General features: G+C 37.0%; 1 protein-coding gene across 4 annotated transcripts; it reads left to right on the forward strand.

The window, feature by feature from the left end:
- Positions 1-209: 209 nt before the first annotated feature.
- MTF2 (metal response element binding transcription factor 2) lies at positions 210-27932 on the forward strand. 4 transcript variants are annotated; one of them, XM_049808987.1, is made up of 15 exons: positions 210-451; positions 11251-11449; positions 11588-11669; positions 13177-13272; positions 13644-13744; positions 14081-14229; positions 15484-15579; positions 16687-16755; positions 17586-17709; positions 21099-21166; positions 21557-21727; positions 22379-22487; positions 22678-22736; positions 22913-23017; positions 25197-27932. In XM_049808987.1, exons 1-15 carry the CDS (start codon positions 447-449, stop codon positions 25549-25551), a joined length of 1788 nt encoding a protein of 595 aa, XP_049664944.1. In that variant the 5' UTR covers positions 210-446; the 3' UTR covers positions 25552-27932. The 4 variants fall into 4 exon arrangements, with proteins under 4 accessions (XP_049664944.1, XP_049664947.1, XP_049664946.1 ...); XM_049808990.1 differs by lacking the exons at positions 210-451; positions 11251-11449 and having other exon boundaries at positions 11586-11700; XM_049808989.1 differs by lacking the exons at positions 210-451; positions 11251-11449; positions 11588-11669 and adding an exon at positions 11970-12132.

Here is a 27932-nt window from a genome sequence, read left to right on the forward strand (position 1 = left end):
CCGCAACGAGTCCCGGGCGGCGGGCAAGGATCTCTCCTTCGGCGAGCACGCCTAAAGTAGTTCCTCTTTGTTCACCAGCGGCAAAGGTTCGGCTTCACCTGTGTCCTTCCGCCGCGGCGCTCTTCCTCCCCGCCCCCTGGCCCAGGAGCTGCCTGTCGGCGCAGGCGGGGCCCGCCGGGGCGGGGCCGAGGCCCTTTGTGCTCCCAGAATGCACCAGCTTCTCCTCCGCGGGAAACAAAAATGGCGAGGGGCTACGGTGGAGCCGGGCTGTCTGTGAAGCGGGTCTGACCCCTCCCCCGCCGCCTTTCCTCCGCTGTGCCGTGGGGTCCGTGCTCGGGGGGGTCCCTCCGCGCACCGAGGGCCCGGCCGTACCGGGGCGCCGGGGGGAGGCTCCTGAGCTCGCTGATTTCCCTGTATGAGGCGGTTGGCACCACTGGAGAGACCGAATGAGGTGAGGGGTGGGGGGGGCGGGCCGCCGCGGTGGCGGCGGCGGCGGCGGGAGGGTGGGGGGGAGTGGGGGCCGGGCCCCGCGCGGGGGACGGGGGGCGGGCGCGCCCCGCAGCTTGGGCCGCCGGTGCCGCATCCCACCCCCCGCCCTCCCCCTCATCCCCCCCCCCCGCGGCGGCCGCGCCGCCCGTCGGGGAGGGGGTGCGAGGGGCCCCGCTGCGGCGCGGGGGGGGGGGGCCCGGAGGCCTTTGGGGGAGGGGGAGGAAGCTCCCTCCGAGGCGGACGCTGGCAGGCAAGTAAGGGGTCAGTGGTGCTCTTCAGTGACCAAAACAAAGGGAACGGAGGCGGTAGGCCGTCTAACGGGGTCCGTGGAGGTGCCGCAGCGGTGGGGCTGCGATTAGGCTTGCGCCAGCTGTATTTTTATCTTCTCGTTGAAGGATGTTGTCCGAGTAGGCTGCGCTTGCTCGAGGGCGGAGAGAGCAGCACAAAAGAGGTGGTGGTGTTCGCTGGTAACTTTGTTTTTGGTTTCTTTTTTTGTTTGCAACGCCTCACCTTTTCGTCTCTGTCAAGCTAGACAATTCGAACGTGCTTGGAAGCTTACCTTTTTAGTCCGCTAAAATATGGTAACTGTTGCAGTCTGAAAGGATGCGCGATAATGTCTTTTCTTTCCTTTGGTATTTGCCTTCTGTAGGAAGAATGGGTTGATACTTTTGTTAGTCAAAGAGAACAATATGGTGCTGTGTTGGATGCTGTGGACGCTGATACCAGTGTTGAAATACTAGGGCTTATCATCCATCCATGAAGTATCTGGGTGCTATTTAAAGGAGAGGGCCTGCATAGTTAAATGAAAGAGCCTGCCAGGAAAGCAGTGTAGCATCATGCTTGTTTCTTGAATTTCTTTCTGTTAGTTAGGCCCTGCTCATGACTTTAAAAGGTCAAACGTAGTAACGGATAATAGCATGATTTTCTCCTGACTTAGTGTAAGGGAAAGTGATCAGTCAATGCTTTACACCTAAACTGTCAAAAGCATAGGATAATAAGAAAACAGTTCCCCTGTTGTTTTTTCTTTTGGTCTGTAATCAGGTTGGTAAAAGTTAATGTGTTAATGTTTGTCCCTTTTTTGAGAGCTCAAATTACAATTAATTTGAAAGCATTTGAGGTTAGAAGAAGAAAAAAACTTAGTTTCTGTAGTACTAGAGTACAGGTTAATAGGTTCATAGCTTTTTAATGGAAGGAGAGTAAGGGAGAATAAAGTTTAAAAATATGCAAGAAGATGCACAATAAAGTAGTGAAAGCAAGAAGGATCTTTGCAAGGAGCTACAAGCTGGTAAAACGTTGGATCTATACTGAGTATAATGTAGTAATGTTTTCCACATTTAACTCTTAATCTGTCAAATAGAGATCTGTGGCTTCTCAACATCTTGTCTTTTCTACTCTGGCAGGAATTTTAAATCAGATATAGATGCTTATCAAAAGTTGGCTTAATATGGCTAGTCACCAGTTGTTGAGGTATATATTATTAATTTTTTTTTTTAAATAGGTGAAAGACATATGCACTGGTAGTTAGTATCAAGGGTGGCCTTGGATACAGTCACGTTTGTCCTTCCCTGCATTAGGAGATCAGGTAAAGTTTTTGAAAAGAGCAGCTGTAACAAATAAGTTGTAGCTCAGTTCCTAGTAGAGAGTGAGCTTCTGTATTCTCTGGAGATAGATGTGAATGAATATAGTACTAGAGGCACCTAAAATGCTTTAAAGCATATTTTGTGCTCCTCATGCTAGTTGTGGAGGAAAAAGCTTGGAGGGAAGAAACATACGTGGCTAGAATTCAATATGAATCTTCCCTTAGTTTGTGAATTGACAGTGCTTTTTGTGTGACTGACTTCTGAGCTTGCTGCAGAGTTGGTTTCACCTTCTTCACAGGCCTTCCTTGCAGGAAATGGAGGGGAAGTGTAAGTCTTTGAGTAAAACACAACAGGAGAAGAATTATAAAACCACAGGTATTGCTGGAGGGTCCTTGGGCAGGGTAATACCTGTTATTGAAAGCGCTGAAACTAGTTGAAATTGCACTTTGAACAATCTAGATTTCAGGCTGATGGTCTCTTCCTAGAAGGTATAATCTCTGTGGAGGAGTGAAATCAAGAGGCTTAATTTTCTTTGAGAGAAAGAGAGCCAAGGATGAGAACATTCCTAATGAGCTGGACATATTTCATTCACTAAATACCTTGGAGGACAATAATACTTTATTTATCTTTTAGATTGATTTATTTTTAATTTCTTTCTATGGAGTGCTTATGAAGGTTGCCGTTCTTGGAGACTAGCCTTAAAGAAGGAGATTTATCTTATGGGGTTTTGATCACCTCTGAAATCGTTTTTCTCCACCCCACCCCCCACACCTCTGGCTCCTCCCAGTGCAAGTCAGCATGTTGTGTTATCTGTTTCACTGCTTGGGTGTATGCGTGCCATATTCCCTTAGGTATGTTGCTGGACATCCTGTATTTGCATACCATAGAAACCCAAAAGGCAATTGCTGTGTTCGAGGAGGTGCTAAGTATGCAATTAAGGGAAGTTCTGATCTGAAAAGGTGTGTTGCTACCTGATAACCGTTGTTCTTTCCCCGATGCTACCTTCTGCCTCTTCACTTTGTGTACAAACACAGGATCAATCCCAAACAAATGGCTCTTATAGTACAGGACTGCCCTACCCTTATTTCCCTACATACTAAATATGTAGGGAAATATGTTACTATGTAATGATCTTTTAAAGACTAATACTTTCACTTTGCATGTCAAATAGATTTAAACCACTTCTAGTTATTTATTATTTCTTGAGGGAGAATGTGAGAAAGTAAAACCAAAATCACAAATTATTGTAGTATTGTGGACATGAGAATGCCCTTATCCTGCTGCCTTCTTCTTTTTAATAACATGAGTCAATCTTATTAAGGACAGTCATACTTCACAGGGTCAAAAGATGACTGGGGTTAGAAGGGATCTTGGGAGTTCTCTCATCCTGCTCAGTGTAGCATCAGCCATGAGGCCAGACCGGGTGGCTTTATCCAGTCAGCCCTTGGCAGCCTCCAGTGGGGGAGGCCACATAACTACCCTGGGCCCCTGTTCCACTGCAGAACCCTCCTCATGGTGGGAGGAGGGGGAAACATTCCTCCCTGCCCCATACCTATCAGAATCTCTCTTATTTCAGCATATGCGTCTTACCTCTTGTTTTCCTGCCGTACACAACTGTGAAGCGAATAATTCCACCTCTCTAATTTTCTCATAGGAGCTGGAAGGCTGCTGTTATGCCTCCCTGAAGCCTTTTAATCTCCAGGCTGAATGAGCCTGGTTCCCTGAGCCTCCTCTCATAGGGCAAGTGTTGCAGTCCCTGACTGTCTTGGTGGCTCTTCACCAAACTTGTCTAGTTTGATGTTCTTGCACTGGGAAGACCAAAACACAGTATTCTAGATGCTGTCTAATGAGTTGTATGTAGAAGGAAATAATCGCTTCCCGTCAGTCTTCTGGTTTTGTTCCTGTTAGTATAGCCCAGGATACCATTTGCCTTTGCTCACAGCACATGTTGCTGGGTCATGTTCTGCTTTCTGTCTGTCAGACCTCCAGACAATCTTCGCCTGGGGTTCTTCCTTCAGATGCAGGACTTTGCTTTTGTCTCTGTTGAATTTCATTAGGTTCCTGTCAGGCACTTCCTTCAGCCTTGCTGAAGTTGAGGTAAGTGGCATCGACTCCTCTCCCCTTGTCCACAAATCCTGCCATTTTTAACACAGAAGGTGCTCAGGGTGGTCAGGCTGTGATTTATCCTCGGTAAATATGTGATGTTCTAGTCACCACCTCTCCATGTGTCCAGAAATGTCTTCAGGACAACTTACTCCATGACTTTCCTAGAGACCAAAGCAAGGCTAACCAGCCTGTGGTTCCCAGGGCTGAACTTTTGCCCCTCTCCGTGAGGAGGGTTCAGCAGTGGAACAGGGGCCCAGGGTGGTTGTGTGGCCCCCCGCACTGGAGGCTGACTGGATAAAGCCACCTGGTCTGGCCTCATGGCTGATGCTATGCTGAGCAGGACGAGAGAACTCCTGAGATCCCTTTTCACCTGAATTATTCTATTATCCTAAACAACTGTAAAAATTGAAAATAATTTTGAGAATGTGTTTCTTGTCCCCCAACCATTACTCTTTGCTTTTCTAGACTGAGGAATGCCCAGGTTAGAGTCCCTTTATCCTTATTCTGTACAGTTAGTGATGTGGCTTAGGCTTTTGATTGTAGAAGAATACAAAATAGTTTAAGGATAAGGAGCTCAAAGTGTATCTTGTGCCATGTCACAGAACATCTACACTGGAAGCTCAATATTAATTTGGCTATGTGAAGTACCACAAAAGGATAGGCTATAACCTAGACTTGTACTGGATCCTCTGCTTGAAAGAAATGAATGGCAATTTACTAATATAATAGATTGTTCATGTATAACTGGAGCAGTGACTGTTGCAACAAAGTTGCCATTATGAAAAGGAAAGTGAACTTTTTATTTTTTTGAATCAGACTGATCTTAAGTTTGAGCCCCGGGATGAGGCAAAGGAAGTATCCTGCTAAGTCTGTCTGTCTGTCGTCTTGGCCCAGCAGAATCTTGCTATTTGGGCAGAGGTAGGTATGGTTGACAAAGTGAACAAGTAATGTTTGGCATTAGATCTCATAAATGGCAGACAAGCTGCAAGGAAGGTGGGAAGAAACATGTGGCTGGGATCCAGCACCTCTCCAGCTGTTAATAGAGGTACTGGTTCCCAGTAACAGGTTAGCAGCTATGTTGGAAGCATGGCTTGGGCTTGGTTATGTGGTGTTGGGTAAACCAGCTAAAATTGTGGCTCTCGGAAAAGATTCGTTTCCCTTTTCTGCTTCCTTCTGGCTGTGAGTGCTTGCTGCTTACCTGGCTTGTCTAGTCACCAGATCTTTCTGTGAGGTGCTTTAATTTGTTTAAAATATCAGAAAATTAGTCCATATTAAGGGAAAGAAAAGTGAATAGAAAGGTTATGGAGAAGTTAGCTTGTCATTCCAGAGCTGGTGGGAGGGGGGAAATCTGATGTATTGGATAAGCCATGTGTCAATGGCCCTCAGTTTTGAGTGTTCTGAGCCCTTGCTAGACCTCCATGCCCCCCCTCATTCCCCGTGAGATGTCAACTGTCCTGTTTTAAGGAGAGCAGAACAGACTGCTGGTATTTTACAGCCCTTCATAATTAAATTTTCTTTAAAGTTTAATAAAAGTCTAGTTTGTAACTTTAGACACAACAATTGCAATTAATCAGCAGTAATGTTGCACTTTCAGAACTTAAACTGATTATCTCTAAGTTCTTTCATTAGATCTTCCTCTCCTATGTGATACCACATTTTCCAGTTCTGAGATAGGTTTAGGATCTATGTGAGTTGTCTTATAGGATGCTCTGTGTGTGTGTGTGATTTCTGGTCTGAATTCCCTTCTGCTAAATCTGCTGGGCTCTCTAAACTCATCTTCCCTTCCCTTCAGTGTGATTTGTATTTACTGGGAATAAATGAATTAGCTGTCGGTCCCACTTTTTTGAGTTGTCTTAGTGGATTAAAATTTTCTCTTAATATGCTTTGGGCACTTAGTTATTAAAATCTAGTATCTTTGAATTGGCTTCCAAAAACTATCTGTACTCATAAGGTAACTATCATCTGTTACTGTTGCAGTATTTGTGAATCATACAGCCCTTCTGGAAGAAATTTACCAAAATTGCATAGATCGTCAATGAAACTGTCTATAGTACAGTCATGCTGTCTGGTGGTGCCAGTTGAGGGAGATTGTGTCCCAAGTTGCTTGTTTGCATTTGTTCTGTTGTGCTGACAAACCATTCTGTGAAACAGCAGTGAACTGACATGGCTGAAAAAATAACCCTGTCAAGGGAGTTTTTCTTAACAGGAGTTGTTTCACAGCAGTTGTTACAAAGGAAGGAGTACAGGAGTATGAATGACCTTAGCCTGGCACTGTTGCTGAGGAAAAAGACACTTGGAAACAAAAGGGAGAGTGCTCAGCCTTTTTAATTCTCTAGCCTCTTCACATTTTTTCCCCTAACTTTTTTGCTTCTTCCTTTGTAGCATTGCTGTGGAGTTACAGAAGTCAGAGCTATCAAATGGACTTTGAAGTTTCCTAACCTCTAATAAAGAGGTTAGGAAGAGTTACAAACAAGTCAAAGCTAACAAATCTAATTTGGATAAATACAACACTATGCATAGTGAGTTGTCATGGTTCACAAATCAGACTGATTTACGTAGCTTACCTTCCAAGGGAGTTTGCCATTCCTGTTGACAAAGAATGACAGGCTATCTCCTGCTGCTGAAGCATGTTATAAATTAATTCATTAAGTAGATAAATAGAAGGTCTTCTGCCTGTCTTGCTTGAATAACTGTGTTTATGACCTAGGCCCCAAGGTGAAAAATCAATGAGCATTTTCTCTAGTTCATGAGATCAACTTCTCAAGAAATGGTGAAAGTGCACTTCTATTTTGAAGTGTATTTCAACATGCAGAGATGTTTTACTGTCTTCCCCTACTAACTTCTGAAAGGTTACTTTCTTTACATTTTAAGTGCTTGACTAAGAATACAGCAACAACATATCCAGTATTGAGTAAAGGATGTAAAGCCAAGGTAGGTTGGACATGCTGTATGACATGCAGTGTAGCTTAGCTGTGCAAGTTAAATGAGATAAAGTAGATTTTTGTATTGGATAAGTTTTTCAGAAAAACTTAAGACATCTGTTGGATATTTTGCAATGAGAAGTTCTTGGAAATAAGTTTTTAAGATGGTGGGGAAATTGTTACTTAAAGGTTACTAATTTTGTTAGTAACTATAAATGGTATAGTAGGAAGGTGCTATGGAGCTGACTTCACGGAAGACTTGAAAGCAAGTTTCTGGAAAATGTGGAACCTTCAATTTCAAAATTGGCAAGCAAGAAGTTAACCTCAGTTTGCATTTTCACTTCCAACAGAAATTTTATTTTAATGGTACATGTGACTTCTTGGTACTCCACTACAGTCTGCACTGAATTTCTTGTGATATGTGCCATATTTCTAGAAGGCACTTCAGAGACACCTACTTTTAAGTAACTTATGGCTTGCTAATTAAAGTCATCTTGTTAAAACAGTAGCTCTTCCCACTTAATCTCCATCAAAAACATTGAGGGAATGTTTCCCTCAAGAGGAACTTCTTATCCATGTGGAAAGCAACTGTTAAGCTAGTGTCAGCCTATTGTGATAACTAACCCTATTTTCAGTCTGTGTTAGATAAACCATAAACTGCCACAGCAGGAGCTACTTCGTGAGCTATTTAGTCATCACTTCAGCAGTGCTGTCTCCCACGGAGAGCAATGTGGACAATGGAGAAGTGTCTGCTTTATTGGCTCAGACCTTTACTGTGTGTCAAGATCCTTCAGTGTCTGAAGTAGCTATTGTGAATTTAGGCTGTTGTGTAAGTCAATGTATAGACTCATTTAAGTGCTTTGTGCCAGAAAATGATGCACAACACATTTTTGTTAGAATTTGAATGGAGTTATGGGACAAACTGCTGTATTTAAAAGAAAGTCTCATGCTTTTGAAGACTTTTTAAAATATAAAACTCAAAAATAGTTGTTGATTTTTAAATATAAATCTGTACTAGATTGCGTATAATAAATTAATTGATTGTGTCTTTTTGCTTATTCTGTGCAAGATCTTTCGCACCTTTTTTCAAGTACTGGAAAACAGGAGCAATGTTCCTGCTTTTTAGCTGCTTTCTCTAGTCTCTTAAATCAAACCAGATAAAAAGCTGGAAAGCAAATCTTTGAACCTCCAGAAGCGAGTAGTCCCATCAAAACACTTGTAAAACAGTTTCAAGGTGCACTAACGAATTAAGCGCTTCAAACTACACATGGCAACTTATGAAACCGTTTAATATGCTAAATCAAATTCATAGATGTAATTTGAAATACCTAAATACTATAATACTTTGTAATGATGAGCCCTTTCCAGGGAAAGAATTATTCGCTGAGACCAAGTTATAGTTTCACAACTATTTCTAGGCTGCTTTGATCAAACCTTGCCTAGACTTTGAACATTGCTTGCTTCGTGCTAAGTTGGACCTGTGCGTAGTCAGAAAGGTTTGGGGAACTGATGAAGGTAATCCTTTTTTTGCTCTCTTGCCTGGCTGACTTCAGACACATTTGTTTCTGAGCCTGTTTGATACTTGGCTGTGTAAATGGTTGTACAGATACAAAGGAGAGAGTAGAACAAACATGGGTTGCACCAAGTGCTAAGTAAGGGCTGCAGTCCTGCTTCAGAGGCCCTTGCAAAAATTTAAGCTACTGTACAAGATAAGGGGCAAAATCTCGCAGTGATGTACAAAAGATGGTAAGGTTAAATGATGAAATAATTTAAGGGTATGAGGTTATTCAGAATAATGTAGAGAGTGTAGAAGGACTTCAAGCTACTGAGTGACTGGATAATGAAGTGGCAAATGAAATCTGGTGCAAACAGAAGCAATCAACACGGTGGGAAGAGAAACAATAGTCTGGGAGCAGTTAGAACGAGAACCTGCAGTTTCTAATAATTCTTTGATATTTTTAACTCAACGCTGGATTGTGGAGGGGAGAGGGGAGAAAGGCTACAAATGTTATTAGTTGGAAAGGAGCAAAGAATGAAAAATGGCCTGGGCTGCCGTGCTACTACCCTGTTATTGTAAACTTATTTCGAATGCTGTATGCATCCTGTCCCATTTATCAGAGGTTAGAGTAGAACTGGGGAAAAGCAGTGGTAACTTTAAACAGCTTTCATGTGAGAAGCAGCAGCATTGGTAGGATTCATTAGCTGGGAAATATGGCTGGGTGGGTCTGAACATTATTACTGGGGCACAAAGCGAGAAGGTGGAAAAATGACAGTTTATTTTTCTGATGCAGTGATGAAAGGTGTCAAATGTAGTGACAAGGTACCAGCTGTGAAACAAGTAAAAAGAAGTACTGCTTTACAGGTTCAACAAAACATGTAGGAAAACTTGCAGAAGAAAATTCCATTAAGGACTGAAAAAGAAAAAAAAAAAAGTGAAGATATTGCTGCTTGAGATATTTGGATCCACACTCTGTAAGAGACCTAGAGAATATTTGGGAGAGGAGTGCTGTTCTAAGTTTTGTTTGTTTGGGGTTTTTTTCCTCTGCTTCTCTGGTCTTCCCTAGTCACCTGTCTGAATATTTTTGTATTGGGGATCAGGCAGGACTTAAACTGGTGACCCAGTTGTGCATGAGGGTGCCAGAGTTATTGGGCTAGGTGGAACACTCGTCTGGCCCATTATGGCTGCTTTTACTGTCGTGTCATTGTTTAGGCTTACACTGATTATAAATATGCTTAAAACAGCTGTCTAATTTTCTTGTGTCTGACCTTCTTGGTTTAAAGTGTTTAATGCAAAACCCTGTTGATTGCTCTCTGGAATATTAACTTTTGCATTTTTTGCATACTTTTAATGTTTTAAGCCATTATAATTCCAGTTTAATTTTCATATTGAATGTAAATAGTAAACTTTTTAGGGAGAAGGGATTCCCTTCTCTTTGAAACTTCAGAGTAACTTCTCTGATATCTGAATAGCAATTCTCATGAAACTATATAGGACACTGATTTATTTACTGGTTTTGTTGGTGCTTTGTGATTTAATTCAAATGTTTCTGGTGCTGATAATACACCAAAGCTATCTTGAATGAGGTGAAACTTTGCTCTTTCAATTGACTCTATCCTATTTAACTTCCTGATCTGTCCCTTGTGTTTGTCATAGTTATACATACATTTAGTTTCTAAAGAGAAAATACATTTGGATATAGGAATGCTAACTTTGTTTTATAGTCTCAAATTCTCCCTATTACTTATGAAGATTCTTCCTTGTGAATTATCTGGTCTTATTTTAGAATTTTCTATATCTTACTCTTGGAGTCTAGTGTTTGATAGCTAGTCTGACATAAAAGCATATTCACACTTATATATAAATAGGCTAAATATTATGGAATTGTGTGAGGAAAAAATTATTACTGATTGAAGTAATTTATAATTTCAAGTTTAATGTGTGAAGAAAGGTTGCAACTTCTTTTGTTTTTCTTCTCTGATTCTAACAGAGAGGAAACTTACTTTACACTAGAAATTTAACATGTAGAAATTCTTTTGCTGGAAACCTTTACAGCTATGCTTAGTTGCAAAGCATGATGCTGTGTTGGAAGTACCTGCGTTAGTATAGACCTTGAGTTAGCATAGTCCTCAACCTGGTTTGTTTCTTTTTTATTTTTATTTTAATTCTAAGTAACTAACTGCTGAATACCATGTTAATTGTCAACTACTACCCTCCCTGCCGAGGTAATGTAGTTAGAATTGGCTTTTTAGCTACCTTGAAATTTTAGAAAACTGTCAGCAACTCGAGTGACTAATGTTTTAGTCATAAGTAATCCTGTATTGAATGTTTTTGATGCATTCTTTGATGCTTCTGGTGACTTTATGAAGAGTCTCTGAGCTGGAAAGTTTGTGTCTCCCCATTCTCATTTACACTAGTTAATTTCGTAGAAGATTTTTTCTTTATATAAACTGGCCTCTTTCAAATTTTGTGGACTCTTACAGTAGCAGAGGCACTGCTACTAAAGGTGTGTAGAGTCTGAAAACATAACCAGGTTTTTAATTACCTGAAGTTAGCTAAGTGAGTTCCAGCTGAGAGTCATATTAATATTTAAAATATATGGTTTCTTACTTTAAACAAATTTTGATTACCTTTTCCCTTGCTTCCCTTTTTTTAGAGACTCTACAGCGGTGGGTAATTCACTGGTCCATAAGCGGTCTCCTTTACGTCGAAGCCATAAGACCTCAGCATCTCTGACCAAGCTGTCATTACGTGATGGACAGAAAGCCAAAAAGCCACTGTGTAAATTTGAAGAAGGTCAGGATGTCCTAGCTAGATGGTCAGATGGCTTGTTTTATCTTGGAACTATCAAAAAGGTAAACAGTTTTTTAACTTCACTGGAGTCTTGCAGTATCATCTGTTGGTTAAATATTACAGTATTATTGTCTCAATATTAAATACATTCTTCTGTTTAGTCCTTTTACTCTGGCTTCCACTGGATTTTTGTTTTTCAGATAAACAAACTGAAACAGAACTGCTTCATTATATTTGAAGACAGTTCCAAATCCTGGGTTCTCTGGAAGGACATACAAACAGGCAAGAACTTCAGTGAAGTAGTCATTGTTTGGTATTTTTGGTATTTTATTTGTTTAGATTACTATATCTGTTAAAATAAATTATTACTTTCTTGCATCCTAAAGAGTGATATAGTTTAATGTGACCCAGGATCATGAATTAGGCAAATGGAAAAAAAAATAAAAATTTCAAACAACTCTCTATCATTGTAGTTACTTTTTTATTTGTGGTTTGGTTTTTTGTTTTTTTTTTTTTTGTTTTCATGTAACTATGTGCAGGGAGGGGAGAACACTTCTAAAAATAATCCCATTTGAGTTTATTTGGATGGGGATAGAGTATAATACTCTGTCTTAACAGAAAACTCCAGGCCCTAATTTACACCGAGTTTATGTCCTCCTATTGTTTTCAGTTGAAACAACATGACGTGGAAAGAAACGAAAGACTGGAAAAATCCTAGATTTGAGTGGAGTTTTCACATTTAAAAGTAACACCATAACTGTTGTACATAAGAAACCATTACAGATTTTGGAGTATTCATGTGGTATAAAGAAATGTGCAATTATCAAGTGAGACATCTATTGTATATTAGCTTTGACTTTTTTTCCCCAGATATTTAGGGAGTAGCTAGTATTTTGATAATCTAATGCTAATGAAGCATGGATGACAATGTCTTCTGAAAATCTGATTTCCTCATCATATAAAGGCAATGGAAATCTGATCTGGCTGTTGCTGATTTTTGATGTTTAAACTAAGGACTTCACCTGTTAACATGAGAAGCTTTGTATTCATAACAGCGAAAAATCAATGGCTTTTTTTGAGAATCTTTTAAGATACTACTGTTCTGCTTCTGTATAGTACTAGTTATGATCTTTGATTCATTTATCGTAACTATCAAACTTTAATGCATGAGTATGACAACATGTAGATTAAGAAACTTGTATTTTAATCCAGATTTTTAGATTGATACATGGTATAATTGAAGCAAGATGTAGTTTTGTTTCCAGTTTGCAAGCTAACTTTTTTTAACTGTGTGCTTTTTTATGCTTGGAGATATGTATAAGAAGTAATAACATGTTTCCTGAGAGTGTTGGAGTTTGATATTAAAGCACCTTGGCAGATCTGTCAAAAACATATGCACCAAATTGTGCATATATTTACAGGAAAAGAAGCATATCTATCAGTTGTCCAGATGGGTTTTGTTTATACCTGTTTTTTTAGCCTGCATTTACATTCATCATTCAGTTATTTAATTTTTATTGTTGATATTAAGGAACAATGGACTGCATAGTAAATAGGCAATATATAGCCTATAAATATCTGTTAGCCTATGATAAGTGATATAAATATTTGTGACACAGTCTGTACAAAATGTCTGAATTTAATTTTATTAAGAAGTTAGGCTCTGTAACGATGTTTCTACAATGCATGGATCTGTAACAGAAATTACGAAACAAGTCATACATGTGGTAACTGTTCCAACTGTAGATGTAATCTGAAAAAAAAAAATCACACTTTCATCTTTGTTTAGGAGCCACTGAAAGTGGGGAAATGGTCTGTACAATATGTCAGGAAGAGTATTCAGAAGCACCAAATGAAATGGTTATATGTGATAAATGTGGGCAAGGTAACTAGATTTTTTTTTTCTATTTACTGTATTTTAAAAGATTTTTTGATTTGTTTTATGAAGGAGGGTATTTGCCTGGCTCTGACTGCTCAGCTGATCTTAGATTTTATAGCCCTTAGCGGCTATTAAAAGCTCAGTGAATAATGATAATCCATGTTAAACTGGCTAACGCCTGTTCTGTAAGTAAAGTTTATTTTTTGTGCTAAGAAAATTTAAAATACCGTTTGAATGTGTTAACAATCTTTTTGATCATATTTTTGGCACTTAATGATGGATAATGCCTTAGTTGCATTAAAATTTTATATAGTTAATTCTGTGTAAGCTTCTTTTGCCATTATAATAACACTTCGGTTGATCATTTTTTTATACAGGTTATCATCAGCTCTGTCACACACCAAATATTGATTCCAGCGTGATTGATTCAGATGATAAATGGCTCTGTCGACAGTGCGTTTTTGCAACAACAACAAAGGTGTGTTTCTAGAAAAACATCTCTTAATACATCCCATATTGCTTGCATACTTTGTTTTTGAAGTTGAAACAAACAAACAAAAGAAATAGCATTTTTTTCAGTGATTTCTTTTTTGTTAACTTTGATCTGAATGGGAGTTTTATATGTTGGGAATTAATATTTAGATGAGGTTTGGCTTTCAAGTTATTTTTAAACAAATACGTTAGTATTAACACATAAACGTGGAAGTACTTTACATGATTCTAGACAAATTTCCTTAACTTTTAAATTAAAGGATTTGAAAGTTTAAAAAATATATTATTGTTTTTGTGAACTAATGTATTTGTTCTGGCCCAGAGGGGTGGTGCGCTTAAGAAGGGACCAAATGCCAAAGCACTGCAAGTCATGAAACAAACGTTACCGTATAATGCAACAGACCTTGAGTGGGATGCAGGTCATAAAACCAATGTCCAGCAGTGTTACTGCTATTGTGGAGGACCTGGAGAGTAAGTAAACAGATTATAAGAACTTTTCTCCATAATGCAGCTGCAGACTTTGGCCCTGATCCTGTAGGCTTGTACTTGTGAACTTGTTAGTTTCTATTTCTATTGTGTGTAGGTATTAAACTCAATGCAAAGTGGAATTTTGTTTTATATATACTTTTTTTTTAAATGTCTCATGGGAAATACAATTTTAATGGCTTTCCTTCTCCCATCAGATCTTTTGGTTTGTTCTAATATTGTCATGTGACCATGACATAACATCACAGTCTATTCTACAACAAGCAAGAAGTTTTTTTTTTTGCATTGCTACTGTTAATGTGTTGATTGGAGTTGTTTGTTGATCTTCTTGCAATTCTAGGCAGTGTTCTTCTGTTGTTAACTCAGCTCTGTTATTAGTCACAAATATGGATGTATCTAGAGATTAGTTCATTAAATTTTGTTGGAATAGACAGCTGTCTGATCCTACCATAGCGTCATACCCTGGATTGCAATTATTGGCAGGGTAAAGACTTTTTTTCCTCTTATGGCATTACAGAGTCCTCTGCTGGTTCTTTCTTACAAGAAAGGCAAGAAGAGGACTTCTTAAGCAGGTAGAGATAAGTACTCTGGTGTCTGCATGAATGAGTAAATGACTAAAATAGCATTGAAGATTTGAAGTGATGCAAGTCAAGAGCCCAACAAAGAAGGGAAGCTTTTGAGTTTATATTCAGAGACAGAGCTCTGGTTTGAGAATTTTGCAGACTTGGACAAACATTGCCTTCAATTTTGCATGGTTCCTTTTCTCAAGGGAGAAGCTGAAAAAGGAAAAGGGAAAAAAAAAAAGGTATAAACCATGAGGTTCATTTTGAGGATTCAAGTAGTTGAATCCTCAGAACGACTGTTTGTGACTTAATGTGACTGGGTTGTGCTTTGGAAAATAACAAGGAAGCTAATCCGGTGTGTGAGAAGGAGCTTATATGGAGTTACTGATTACTTATCAAGTATTAAAAGGTGGTTGTCAGAGGAAATTACTAAATGAAGAAAATAAATATTTAATTAATCCTTTTACTAGACTATCTTTTATTGTTCGTAGTCACTCTCTTCTAGTAGTGATTCATTATGGAACTAAATATTACGAAATATCTGTACAGATGACTGTTTTATAAACTATGAAAATAAGTTTGGGTCAGAATATCCCTTGCTAGGTAATTTAAATGTAATGAAGAACAATTTTCAATACTACTTTAACACATCTTGTTTTTCTTTCTGTTGGTGAAGCTGGTATCTAAAGATGTTGCAGTGCTGCAAATGTAAGCAGTGGTTTCATGAGGCTTGCGTGCAGTGCCTCCAAAAGCCAATGCTTTTTGGTGACAGGTAAGAAACTTAAGCTGTACTTTATGGTTGTCTTTATTTAAAATGTGGAGGGAATCTCACATATGAGCTTTTATTAAGGCACCTGTAATACAACAGTATGTTCCAAAAATGGGGTGAGTTTTATGTAGATTATATGAAATAACACATGTGTTCAGGTGCCAGGAAAACACAGTTCTTCATCTCAGTTTAATGAAGGAGAGTGGGGTGGTGGGGTAACCAATGGATATTTGAATTCAGAGTGTTACTGACTTGACTTTGTGTGGAAGTCCATTATACTATAGATGCTGGCTATTGGGAGGTTGGAAGTTTTAAAGCAGACCACTTTAGTGGGCCTATAAGTTAGATAAGGGCTTTCAAGTTCACATTGTGTAGGTGACTAATCTCTTGTATGCAACAGGCACCATGCTTCAAGGTAGGTTGTCAGTGTGTATAAGCAGTGGTAGTTGCCTGTACTAACAGTATAGGGAACTGGAGAGAGCTGGATGGATAGTTTGAGGGGAGCTATGTATGTCCTCTGTTCATGTGTGATGAGTCGGGACAAAAGGAAATGAAAATTTTGAGTGCTAGTCTGTGTTTTCATGTTAAGAGGAACTTGGAGCAGTTGGAGCAGATAAGAGAGAAAACTGGAGGAGAATCAAGTATTATCTCATTCATTATCTATTATACTTTCTTTTAGCTGTTGGTTGTGTTGGAATGTTTGTATGAAGGAACTGAGTTAAGACCCAGGAATGCATGGGTCTTTTAAATGCATGCTTACACTGGTGCACAGGTTTCTGCATTTGAGAGAGTGGAGTGGGGACAATACAGAGCACCATCACTGATACAGTCACAGGTTGAGGGACTTTATCAAGGAATATGAAAAAATGGTACCAGGATAAAATTGAGGAATTACCTTTTATCTGCCCTGGTAGGTACCAGCACAGACTGTGGAGGTTGATAAAAGAAGGTGAAGGACAAAGGGCCTCTCAAATATCATATGGCTGGCTTTCTAGCCTGCTTAACTTTCATTTTTTCATAACTAGGGTGTTAAAACATTAAGAGAGTGTGTGTGTGTACAGACACCCACCACCCAGACACATGTACATATACATATGTATATATTTTTAGGTTTTATACGTTCATTTGCTCAGTTTGCAGTTCTGGACCAGAATACCTCAAACGTTTACCCTTGAGATGGTAAGTATGAATTTAAAAAAAAAAAAAAAAAAAAAGGGTGAGTTGAATACATGCTCTGCTTTTCTTTTTAGTATTTTGATTTTCCTTGCAAAAAAGGAAATCTACTTGCTCTCTTGTCTTCTGAGCTGTTCTTACTGCTTGTATGAACAGGGACAACTTTTCCTTCAAAGTTTATATTTAAATGTAGAGATATATTGCAATTGTGCGCTCTCAGAATTTATTCCTGGGATTGTTCAGTGAAGTAGCAAGCAACTACTGACTTGTTGTGTATGTGAAGACTGAGATATTCAAACGAAGCCTTTAGATAAGCCAAATGGAGTGAGTACTAGTGTATGCATCTTGACGCATTTTATAATAGCTTCCGATGAGATTTAATGGTTAGTTGTAGTTTGAAATCTTTGAACTAAACCATATTAGAAATTATATCTAATTTAGTGGGTATGTGCTAACAAATATGTGGTGGAAATTATCTTGTTAAATGTTAATTCATGCAAATACTTGCATGAATTCGAATTGATACATTCAAGTATGAATTTGGACTTACTTAAATATTCTATGGTTTAGACCAGTTTTGGCATTTAAAAGAACATCATGACAATGAGATGAGGCAGAGATGAAAGTAAGATTCAAAGCAGAAGGAATCTTTATGAAATCTCCTGTCATTTCTTTTCCTCATGTTGTTCCCTGGATTGAGTGTTTTAAGTTGTGCTTTGTGTTCCTCTAACTATATCATGCTAATATCTTTCCTACTAATTTATTTCAAATAAAAGCAATTGGAAGACAAAGATGACTTTTCTTCTGTTTTTCATTCAAATATTTCTGAATTCTAGGGTAGATATAGCACATCTATGCCTTTACAACCTAAGTGTTATTCATAAGAAGAAATACTTCGATTCAGAGCTTGAACTCATGGCCTACATTAATGAAAACTGGGATAGATTGCATCCTGGTGAGGTAAGTAATTGAAATACTCTTTCTCGTTTTTCCTCACAGTGCATACATATGTCCTGAAAGTTAGTGACCTATGAACTGTTCTATTCTGGATGTTAAAGCCTTTATTACCTTAAAATCTGGTAATCCCAAATAATAGGATCATATTTAATTTCCTTGCGGAAGAAGAATGGTTTTTGTGGTGTATGTTATTCTGAGCTGTAAAATTTCTCCAGTGATCCATGTATCTGTTATTTTATTATTTGCATGGCAACTTTCTTTATATTTAACTGTTTATTTTGTTGCATATATATTTTTTCCTTTCTTTTCATTTTATAATTCTCATACTTCTTTGATAAATTCATGAGCACAGACCAGAAAATGTAAATGTAGAACTGAATGCAGAGTATATTACATATGAAGGCATCTTCAAAGTCTCTAAGGTGTAACATATAACAAATTATTGTACACAAACATTTCCTTTTTCCTCCCTCTTGCAAACATGGGTGGTGATCAGTTCATGTCCAGGTCTAAAGATTGTTTTGATCCTTTTCTAGTCTGATTCAACTACTTGTCAAGGCATCTTGTACTAGTTATTTTTCCAGCTATTTGATTTATTGTGCAGTCATCTTAGCATTAAAGGAAATCCATTTCCCCAAGCAGACTGACTTCATATTTAACTAAGAGGAGCAGTGTAAATACTTGTTTCCGCACGTAAGGTTGGATGTAAAATTTATGTCTAAATTCAAATTGGCCTACTGGTAAGAGAGTATGCACTTTTCTCATGCGTGAAAATTGTTTAAGAGTTTTGAAGTTTCTTAATGCAGGTGGCATGTAACTGGTTTGAAATATTCTGATCATGAGTACATCCTAATTTCATACTTCTTTTCACTAAATTCTTACATGTGTAATCATTTTTACTAGCAGACACAATTTGAGAATCGAATGTATGTTCTTGGTTTAAATGAGTAACTACTTTTAATGAATAATGGAAAACAGTTTAAAATACATATGTTTAGGCTATGAGTGTCAATAGTTTCTTAGACAAGCAAACACTCAAGCATTACTAAAAAATGACAATTAGTGTTGTTATGAATAGACATCTGGTTTACTTTGGGATGTATGGCATCTCTTAGCTAAGTCATATCAAGTCAGTAATTCTGTCATATCAAGTCTCAAGCTTTAATTAAAAAAAAAAAAAGCTGCACAAAATGTGGTAATTCTCACAGCATCTTTTCCATAGAATGAAATGTTCTGGCTGTCTTACTGCGCAGTTTAACAAATAGATAAGTGGTGTTTAATTTTGACTTTTGCTTCTCTTGGTATTGAGGGAAATATAGAGGAAATTGTTTATTTCGCAAAAGAAAACTTTCTTTTAGATTTAACATAATTTCATATCCGAATGGCTGGTCAGAGCAGCTGTGGTGTGGATGAGGAGAGTGGAGCTATCTAGCTGCCATTGACTTGGAGCACACATACCATTTTGAAGAAGCTGAAAGGCTACATACAGTCCTCACTGTGCTCTTCCCCCCTTTCCACTTTGAATCCATCCCCGCTCAATCTATATGATAAACACGTAACTAAGGGGGAGGAAGGAGTCGGGAGATCCAAAATAAAGAAACTCACCTCTTTAAGTGGTACTTTCAATTCCTTAATCAATATTTGTACACCTTTGAGAAAGCTACTTTTTTTAAGTCTGAAGACTGTTTTTGAAGGGGTAGATTTTGAATAAATGCAGAAAAGCTGTGTTGAGGATGTCTTCAAGACTTTATTCTGAAAAGATTCTAAATGTCTCTCACTAAGCTGGGAAAAATTGTCTTGAAAAATTTGAGGCAAATGTATTTTACTACTTTGGTTAATCTGGTTTCTTAATTAAACGTAAATTAGTCACAGAAAGAATAACATCTACAATATAATGGTTTTAGGGTTTTTGTAATATTCTTAGCTTGCCACTGTTCACTGCCTGAATAAGGCCACTACTAGAAATGACACTTTGGTTTCTTTCTCTAGCTGCTTTCAGTTGAATAAGAGGAAAAGTTTTTCAGCCATAGGTAAGGTAGGAGTAAATGGTGGAATTATCAGACCTCCCAAGCCAGTAATTTTTTGCATGTTGTTATTTAGGATGTAATAAATATATGGTAGTTTTCTGTAGTTAAGTGCTGCAGAGTTGCAAGACCTCTGGATAGCAATGAACTGTGCTGAATGCGTATGGTAAAGATGGTATAAAACCAGTTGTTATTTTCTTTGGCTAAAATGGCTTGAATATCTCCCTGAACTTTAGTAGTCAGGTACACTGAATCTTGCCCAAAATTGTGTTAAAAGGCTGGTTTTGAGTATATTTACTCATTTATTTAGCTGTTAGCACATTTAATCTTTTGAGCATTTTTATCTGTCCTGTTTGGTCAGAATTGTATTCTTTTAGAAAGTATTTGAAGGTTGGGTTGTTGGGGTTGGTAGGGGTTTTTTGAGCTGCAAATATTGCACAGTCTGCTCTGTAGTATTCATACTAATAGTGAAATTTATACTGTTTGTGAACTCTATAATTAAAGATAAATTTTCTGCAGAGCCAATTGGATATAAATTCTGGATCATTTTGGCATGGCAACTGGAAATATACTAGCTTCGCTGGAATTTAAAAATAGTTGTCTAAATATAAAAATAATCTTATTCTGAATTCTATTATATAAATGTAGTGTCCACTTCTTTATAGTCACCACCATACTTATTCTGCTTTATGTCTCTAATTCATAAGTATGTAATTTTTTAGAGAGAAGATACCATGTTTTGGTAGCTTGAAAGGGACTAGCTGCTTCAGGCTTTGGTGCAAGAAGGGAGCTTAGACTGGGTCTTAGCAAAAGGGACATGAAAATGGATTTACTTCCCTGCCCCCTTCCCCTTTTTCACTCTTAACTTTTCTGGGTCTCTTCCAGTTTTTGTATCGTGTTGAATAATGTTGGCAAAAATGGGAATTGGGTCCTGCGGCAGGTTTTCGGTTAAAATGATCACCAGTAAAATAACTAAGTTCTTGTGTCAATATAGTTATCTTCTGCTTGCAATCTCAGTTATTGGGAGGACATAATGCTGCAGAAGAATTCTTCTGAGCAGTCTTGGGAGGGCAAGCTGGTATTATGTTCTTTGAGTATATTAATTCTTTGAGATATTTTTCTTGCACTTACTACAAGTGAAACACAAATTCTTTGGCCTGGGCTTGATCCTGGCATGAATTCTGTTGATGTAAATCACAGAATATATGGGATGATGATTAAGGTCCTTTGGTGTTAGGTAGTTTCCACAGCTAATACATCATAAATGTACTTCACATCCAAACCTGTAGTTACAGTGACTCAAAGTAACTAGAATATTTCTATTACTATAGAATTTGACAGGTTAAATGATTTCTTAATACTTCACAGCTGGCAGATACACCAAAATCTGAAAGATATGAGCATGTACTGGAGGCATTAAATGATTACAAGACCATGTAAGTTATTGGTACTTTTTGTTTTAAATGTTGTTTGCCTATTTAATCTGTTGTAGATTACAGTCTTCAGTCTCCTTTGCTCAGTCTATCTGATAATCACTTTGGCTGCAGATAACATTTAAATTTTAAACACTGTTTCTATTTCAAACTATAAGATTACATAACTGTTGGAGTGGAACCCAGATAATGAGAAAAAATTTGTTTTAACTTCCATCTTCTTTCCACTTTGCATTCTGTATTTGAGAGTGAGGATTGCGTTAGGGGAAAGAGGGGAATAAAATACCACTAGACTATCCTAATTTGCATAGTTTTGTTTTGCATGGACATTGCTATTTTAAAAGTTGCTTTCCCTGGGGTCAGAATTTTAACAATTAATTTAAAATCATCTAGGTTTATGTCTGGAAAAGAAATAAAGAAAAAGAAGCATTTGTTTGGCTTGAGAATTCGTGTTCCTCCTGTCCCACCAAATGCTGCTTTAAAGGCTGAGAAAGAACCAGAAGGAACTTCTCATGAGTTCAAAATTAAAGGCAGAAAATCATCTAAACCAATCCCTGATGTGAGGTAAAATAACCCAGTCATTCGAGCAATGTTGTGGTGAATCGGGGCTACTTTGGGTATATTTTTGGTACCTACCAAAAAGGTATTTTCATTGTAGAACGTGTTTTTTTTTAAATAACTGTAAAGGTGGACTGTTAGTAAGAACAAGGTCCTTGAATGAATTTAATTGGCTTTCTATTAGGATCCTTCTAAAAAAACCAAACAAACCCAATGTGAAATTTAGCAGTAAGAAAAACAAAATATCCCAACTTTGCTGCCATTTAGGAAACAATCTTGTGTTTCTGGAGCTCTTATGCAATTATCTAGCTAGAATTCTAAATAGGAAGCATGATGTGAAGTTGTAACTTACATTAGTAAATGTGCCATGTTTTTTACCAGTGTGATCGTATGAATAAACAACATTTAACACTTGTTAATTCCTCTTCAATGTTAGGGAATCAGTAATATCACTAGAAAGATATTGTGTTTTTTTTGTTATTGTAGAGGCAAAAATATGTAGCTTTGTACCTGACAATTTTGATTTACCAGAATAACCTCATTTAGCACAATGTTTTAGCAATACACATCTAATTGTGTATTCATTGTCAAAGGAAAACATATATTCAATGAAAACTATCTTCAATAATACACAACAAAATATAAATTTTCTTCTAGGGAATTAAGTAATGGTATAGAAAGAAAGGGGAAAAAAAAATCAGTAGGTCGTCCACCTGGTCCCTATACAAGAAAAATGATTCACAAAACTCCAGAGTCGCCTCCTCTGGTAAGGTTTTTGATATTCCCTGCCACTCCTTCACCCTTTTCCCTCTAACTGGATTATCATTTTTGAAGAAAAATATAACCAGTTCATCTGAATCGTGATATTCCCCCATTCATCCTCAAAATTGATGCAGCAATTAAAACTTAATTTGAAGTACTCTTCTTTTTCTTTTTTTTTTTCCCTATCTTCTTAGGATAATGAACCAGTTCCAGTGATAGAGAACCCAGCCTTGGAATTACCCTGCACTGTTGGGTAAATTAAAAAAAACAACCAACAACCCAAAAAAACTCCAAAAAACCCTCCAAACCCCAAGCCCTGTAAAACATTATAATACTATGTCATTTATCTGTTTGCTTCTGAAATGTCAGCTCTGTTTTTAATATAAAATTATTTTCATTACATGGCAACTCTGTTATCGTGCATATCAGGAAATCTGATGGAACTGCACATTCATCCAATACCTCAGATGTGGAATCCACAGGTGCTGCCAGTATGAAAGAAACTACCTCATCTAGCATTTCCAGACATTATAGGTAATTATTCAATTACTCTATCTGCTATAAAGATTTGCAATAAAAATTTTAATAAAATTTTTTTCATTTTAATAAAATTTTCTGAAAGGGGGGGGGACAGGTAACAATTGGTTCAACAATAATTCATCCTTAATAACCAGATGTTGCAGGGATCCTACAAGAGGTATCTTCCCAAAGCATGACGTGTAATGTTCGGAGTCTCTGAAAACCTGAGTTTCTGTTGTAATTCCAGTCAGTTCTGAACCTTTTGGCTAACTTCCATGAAATCTGATCCTGGTAGTTCCAAAGAAGTTAGTCTAACAAGATTCATGAAGATAAATGCTTGGATGAGAGAGACCCAAACCACAAACCCACACTTACAGAAAGGCAGACAATTTTCTAATCATTTGTGGCCTAGTCATTGCCAGTGCTGTTTTGTTGTTTGGTTTTGGGTTTTTTTGTTTTTTAATTTTTTTTTAGTTGAAGCTTTGGCAAAACAAAGGTAGAAGATAAGGTAGGAGGTTGACTTAAGTTATGAGGCAGCCATAGGGTAAGTGAAATGGAGGTAAGGGTATTGCAGAACTGGTGGGAGAATAAATAGAGAACTGAGGATATTGTGAAGGGGTATAACATTGAGGATACAGTAATTCAGTGGGATTTGGAGTGATGAGCAACTGAGACTCAGTGTAGGGCTATAAATTGCATGGGGAAATCTGAAGAAATAGGACAAAAGAAAACTAGTATGTCTCAGCCCTGCTTACAACAGACAGGGTGACAGTTTTTTGTGTTCACTAACTACTGTTTTTTGTTGATGCAAAATATGTAGTTAAATTACATTTACTGCAGAGAATTGAACTCCATAAAGACTTCCTGAATTTAGTTTTCTAATAAAGGCCATAAAAGAGCTGATGTGTACCCTGAATTAATTTTAGCAGCTTTTGTTTTTGTAGGTTTGTGTATTCATGTTAAAGAATAGTTAAGTATGTGGTGATTTTCTACAGGTAATAAAGCATGAAAAATTTTTGGCACAGTCTTCATTAATAAATTATTAACTACAATTGACTTTTCTGCAGATAAATTGTTGCTTGAACTTTTCCATCTCTCAAGTTCAGCAAACAAATTTCTCTTTTATTGAGGTACATGGATCCTCAATCTACTTATTTTGTCTTGTCTCTTTCTGGTTCATGCTATCAAGTGCTTTCATGAGTCATTTTTGTGTGCATTACTGCTACAAATAGCCTGTCTTCAAAAACTCATATTTAACCTGCAGACTTCTGAAATTGTTACCTAAGCACTTAAGTCGCTGTTTTGTATTTCTGCCCTTTATTCCTTTTTTTTTTTTTTTTTTTTTTTTTTTTTTTTAAGTTAAAAAGATGTGCTTTTTTTCCTTGGTATGTTACATAGGAGTCTTGAACATTGAACTTTGCATACCATTTAATTAAGGACTTTATCAAACACTTTTAAGTATGTGCAAATTATAGATGGAGGTTTTTACATAAGGATTTGTATCTTGGACATTTTTAAAATTTGGATGATGGTTTATTCTTGGATAATGTCAGAAGCTTTTTTTTTATTACTAGATACAAATCTGTGTGAGTTCTGGATATACGTATTTTTCTGGCCACATAAAATAAATCTTTATAAAGTCGCGTACTATTGTAGAAAGAGGTGACGTAGAATAGATTTTGCAATATCTTCTTCCATATTTCAGAGTTTTCACTTACTGACATAAATTCAGCTTGACAAAAATAACTGTGCATAAATTATTTTTTTATTTACAGTCTTAACAAATATCAAGTCTCAAACTCTTTTGTAGTATAGCTTTTGTAATTGAGGCCTACCTGTGTGATAAAGCTGTATTTTTAATTTGCAAATTTAAGTACATTTGGGGCAGACTTCTCTGAACAATTTTTTTTTAATTTGCTGAAGAATGGGATTAAGCTGTATCAAAATAGTATTCTTAATATACCTAGGCATAAGTTAATATCACTTAGCTAACCTTTCTGACATTTTGTTAAATTAGTACAATTTTTCTTATGTAAATAATCTTTATTTTGCAAGTGCCATATTTATAGTAATCTATAAGCAATGAATATTTTACAGTGAAAAATAGAACAAAGCAGTTATGATAGGAAATAACTGATGATAAAGCATACATTTCGAATAAGTTTCTTGGAGTTACCGCTTTTTTTTTTAATAGTTTATCCGACTCGAGAAAAAGGACTCGTACAGGAAGAACTTGGCCTGCTGCAATACCACATTTGAGAAGAAGAGGTCGCTTTCCACGAAAAGCACTCCAGACTCAAAATTCAGAAATTGTAAAAGATGATGAGAGCAAAGAAGATTACCAGTATGATGAACTCAATACAGAGATACTTAACAACTTAGCAGATCAGGAGTTACAGCTCAATCATCTGAAGAACTCTATTACTAGTTATTTTGGTGCAGCAGGTAGAATAGCTTGTGGGGAAAAATACCGTGTTTTGGCTCGTCGGGTGACACTTGATGGAAAGGTGCAGTATCTTGTGGAGTGGGAAGGAGCAACTGCATCCTGACTGTAGGACTGAACATTATGTTCACTGCACTGTCATCTGTAAGTACAGTTCATAATGCAGAGCCACGACAGAAATGTGTCTTTAAGTGTGTTTCTAAAAACAAAACAAAACCAGTTTAGCCTTAACATGTAATTGTTATCATTACAGTTCTTGTGATAAAGACTTATCTTTTTAAAACCTGATCTGAAACTTAAATTTTTTAATCTGAACATTGTTAGATTGTTTTAGGTTGGGATATTTTGGGTTACAATTGCTTAAAAATGTGCATGGTGTTTTAAAAAAAAAAAAAAAAGACATTTTCTAGAGAACATTCCATGGATACAGTTATTGTGATTTAGAGAAAATATTATGTAGATAGCACAAATATTTGAAAAATTTTGGTTTGTTTTCTTACCCAAATGTTTGCAGAAATGTATTTCTATTTCAATACTTTCTAGATTTCATAAGTGCAGTGTATATAATGCCTACTGAAGACTGTAAAATACTGAAGTTTTCTTTCAAACAAAGTGTAAAAAAAAAAAAAAAAATATATTGAGCCTGTAAATTGCTCTGTGACCAGACTTCATTGTCTTCTTAATATATTCTTTGTGTGTGTGTGTGCGCATGTGTGTGTGTATATACATATGTATATATGCACACACATACTTGTGCGTGTATATATATATGTGTGATTGTGACCTATGCAATACAAATTATGGGATTGGGCAGCTTCTGAGAATACATCCCATAATTCTTTTTTCAGGAATAGTTGCCAGTATTTACACAGCAGCATTTCTTCTCAGGCTTATTGGGTGCTGTTGCTTTCTGTGTACTAAGGAAAAGTGTCAAACCAGTGCAGCGTGTTCTGGCAATGGGTGCAGTCATTGATGTTCATATGTTCTAGGTAATATATTCCATTATTTTCCATGTGAATTAACTGTTTAATGCAGGATCTGAACATTTGGAAGTTAACTCTACTAGGAATAACAATATGAAAGTTATTGTGGCACACTGATTGTAAATTTTGTGTCCCAGTTATAAACTAAGTTGACAGGAGTCACACACAGGATTCCTACATATCTGTAGAAACAGTCATATTTTGATAAATGTAGTATGAACAAAGTGTATTATTGCACAGGGTCAACAAACGGTTTGTTGCCATTTGAAGTAACGTTACTGATTTTATTACAACATTACCTCTTTTGTTTTTATAAAATGTACCAACTTTTAAATTGATAAGTTTACTTGTTTAAAAAACAAAAATCAAAAAAGTCTCTTGCCAGTATTAGACGTTTTTTCTTTGTCTGCTACTTTTGAGGGGATTTTAGCCAAAGAGTAAACAGAAGAATATTTTTACTTTGGTGGTTATTCACTGTAGTGCATAAGGTTAGTTTTCTTATATGCTTATAGTTTACCACCAAAATAAAATTATGTAACACTTAAAAATGACAGAGTGGTTTAAAGTGTACTGCCTGGGTTAGTACTTATTTATTCCATTACTTGATTATTTGACTTTTTCTGCTCATCTTGAACAACTTGAAAAGGTGATTTTTTTAATTTTTTTTTTTTTTTCTGTCACCTTATAGCCAAAGGAAGCAGAGAAAGCTTTTTAATCCTGTGCTTGGTTTATGGCTGGCCGGGTAATATTAGCTTTATAAAAATGCTAATTAAAAACTGCCACTTCTGTTTACCTTCACTAAAATGTGTGGGTTTTTTTTTCTCACACCCTCAGCTATTAATTTAATGTTGCCTTGCCTATAGCTGCAATATTTTGATAACACAGCAACTTCATGTTAATTTTTGAATGTTTATATCTTGGGATAATGCAAAATGTAAAGCCTTTGTAACCTTACTCGTACCATCTGTATCTGTCTTTATTGTTTCACTTTATCCAAGTCCTTTAATTCTAACTGAACACCAGCAGTATTTTTCATAAAGTTTCATTTAAAGATAAATATTGGAATGTACTTGGGGACTTGGGGGTGGGGGTGAGAAAATATTTGTCAAACTTAAGTTGTCCATAGACTTAACTATTGTGAATGTCATTTCATTTTATTAAGGTGGTTGACTTGACTCTGATGTTCAGTTTGTATTTTTGGAATTGCTTTTTTCTTAGAATTAAAAGACCAACATTAAATGTGTGTATTTTTGAGAGAGAAGAATGAGTTTTGATTCTGTATTCTTGTGAAGTACATGCTTGGTGGCATCCTCCCATCCATTGTTTCTCTAACTCTAGCTTTCCTGTTACTGTCCTGGAGACACTTGCCCTGCACGTATACACTAATTAGTGTTCAGCTATGCTTGAGGGATGCTTTGTTACAAGGTGTCATGTACTGGAAAATGCTGCAATAGTGCTGCTGAAGATACAGCTAGAGTAGTAATTAAAGCACACCTACAAATGC

Source organism: Accipiter gentilis, chromosome 8, assembly GCF_929443795.1.
Source record: "Accipiter gentilis chromosome 8, bAccGen1.1, whole genome shotgun sequence".
Lineage (NCBI taxonomy): Eukaryota > Metazoa > Chordata > Aves > Accipitriformes > Accipitridae > Astur > Astur gentilis.

What these genes read in the sequence shown, in the direction of transcription:
- MTF2 (XM_049808987.1), top strand. An exon ending in TTTTTGCAACAACAACAAAG is followed by an intron (nt 13,745 to 14,080) that starts GTGTGTTTCTAG and finishes GTTCTGGCCCAG; the next exon opens with AGGGGTGGTGCGCTTAAGAA. An exon ending in ATAGATTGCATCCTGGTGAG is followed by an intron (nt 17,710 to 21,098) that starts GTAAGTAATTGA and finishes AATACTTCACAG; the next exon opens with CTGGCAGATACACCAAAATC.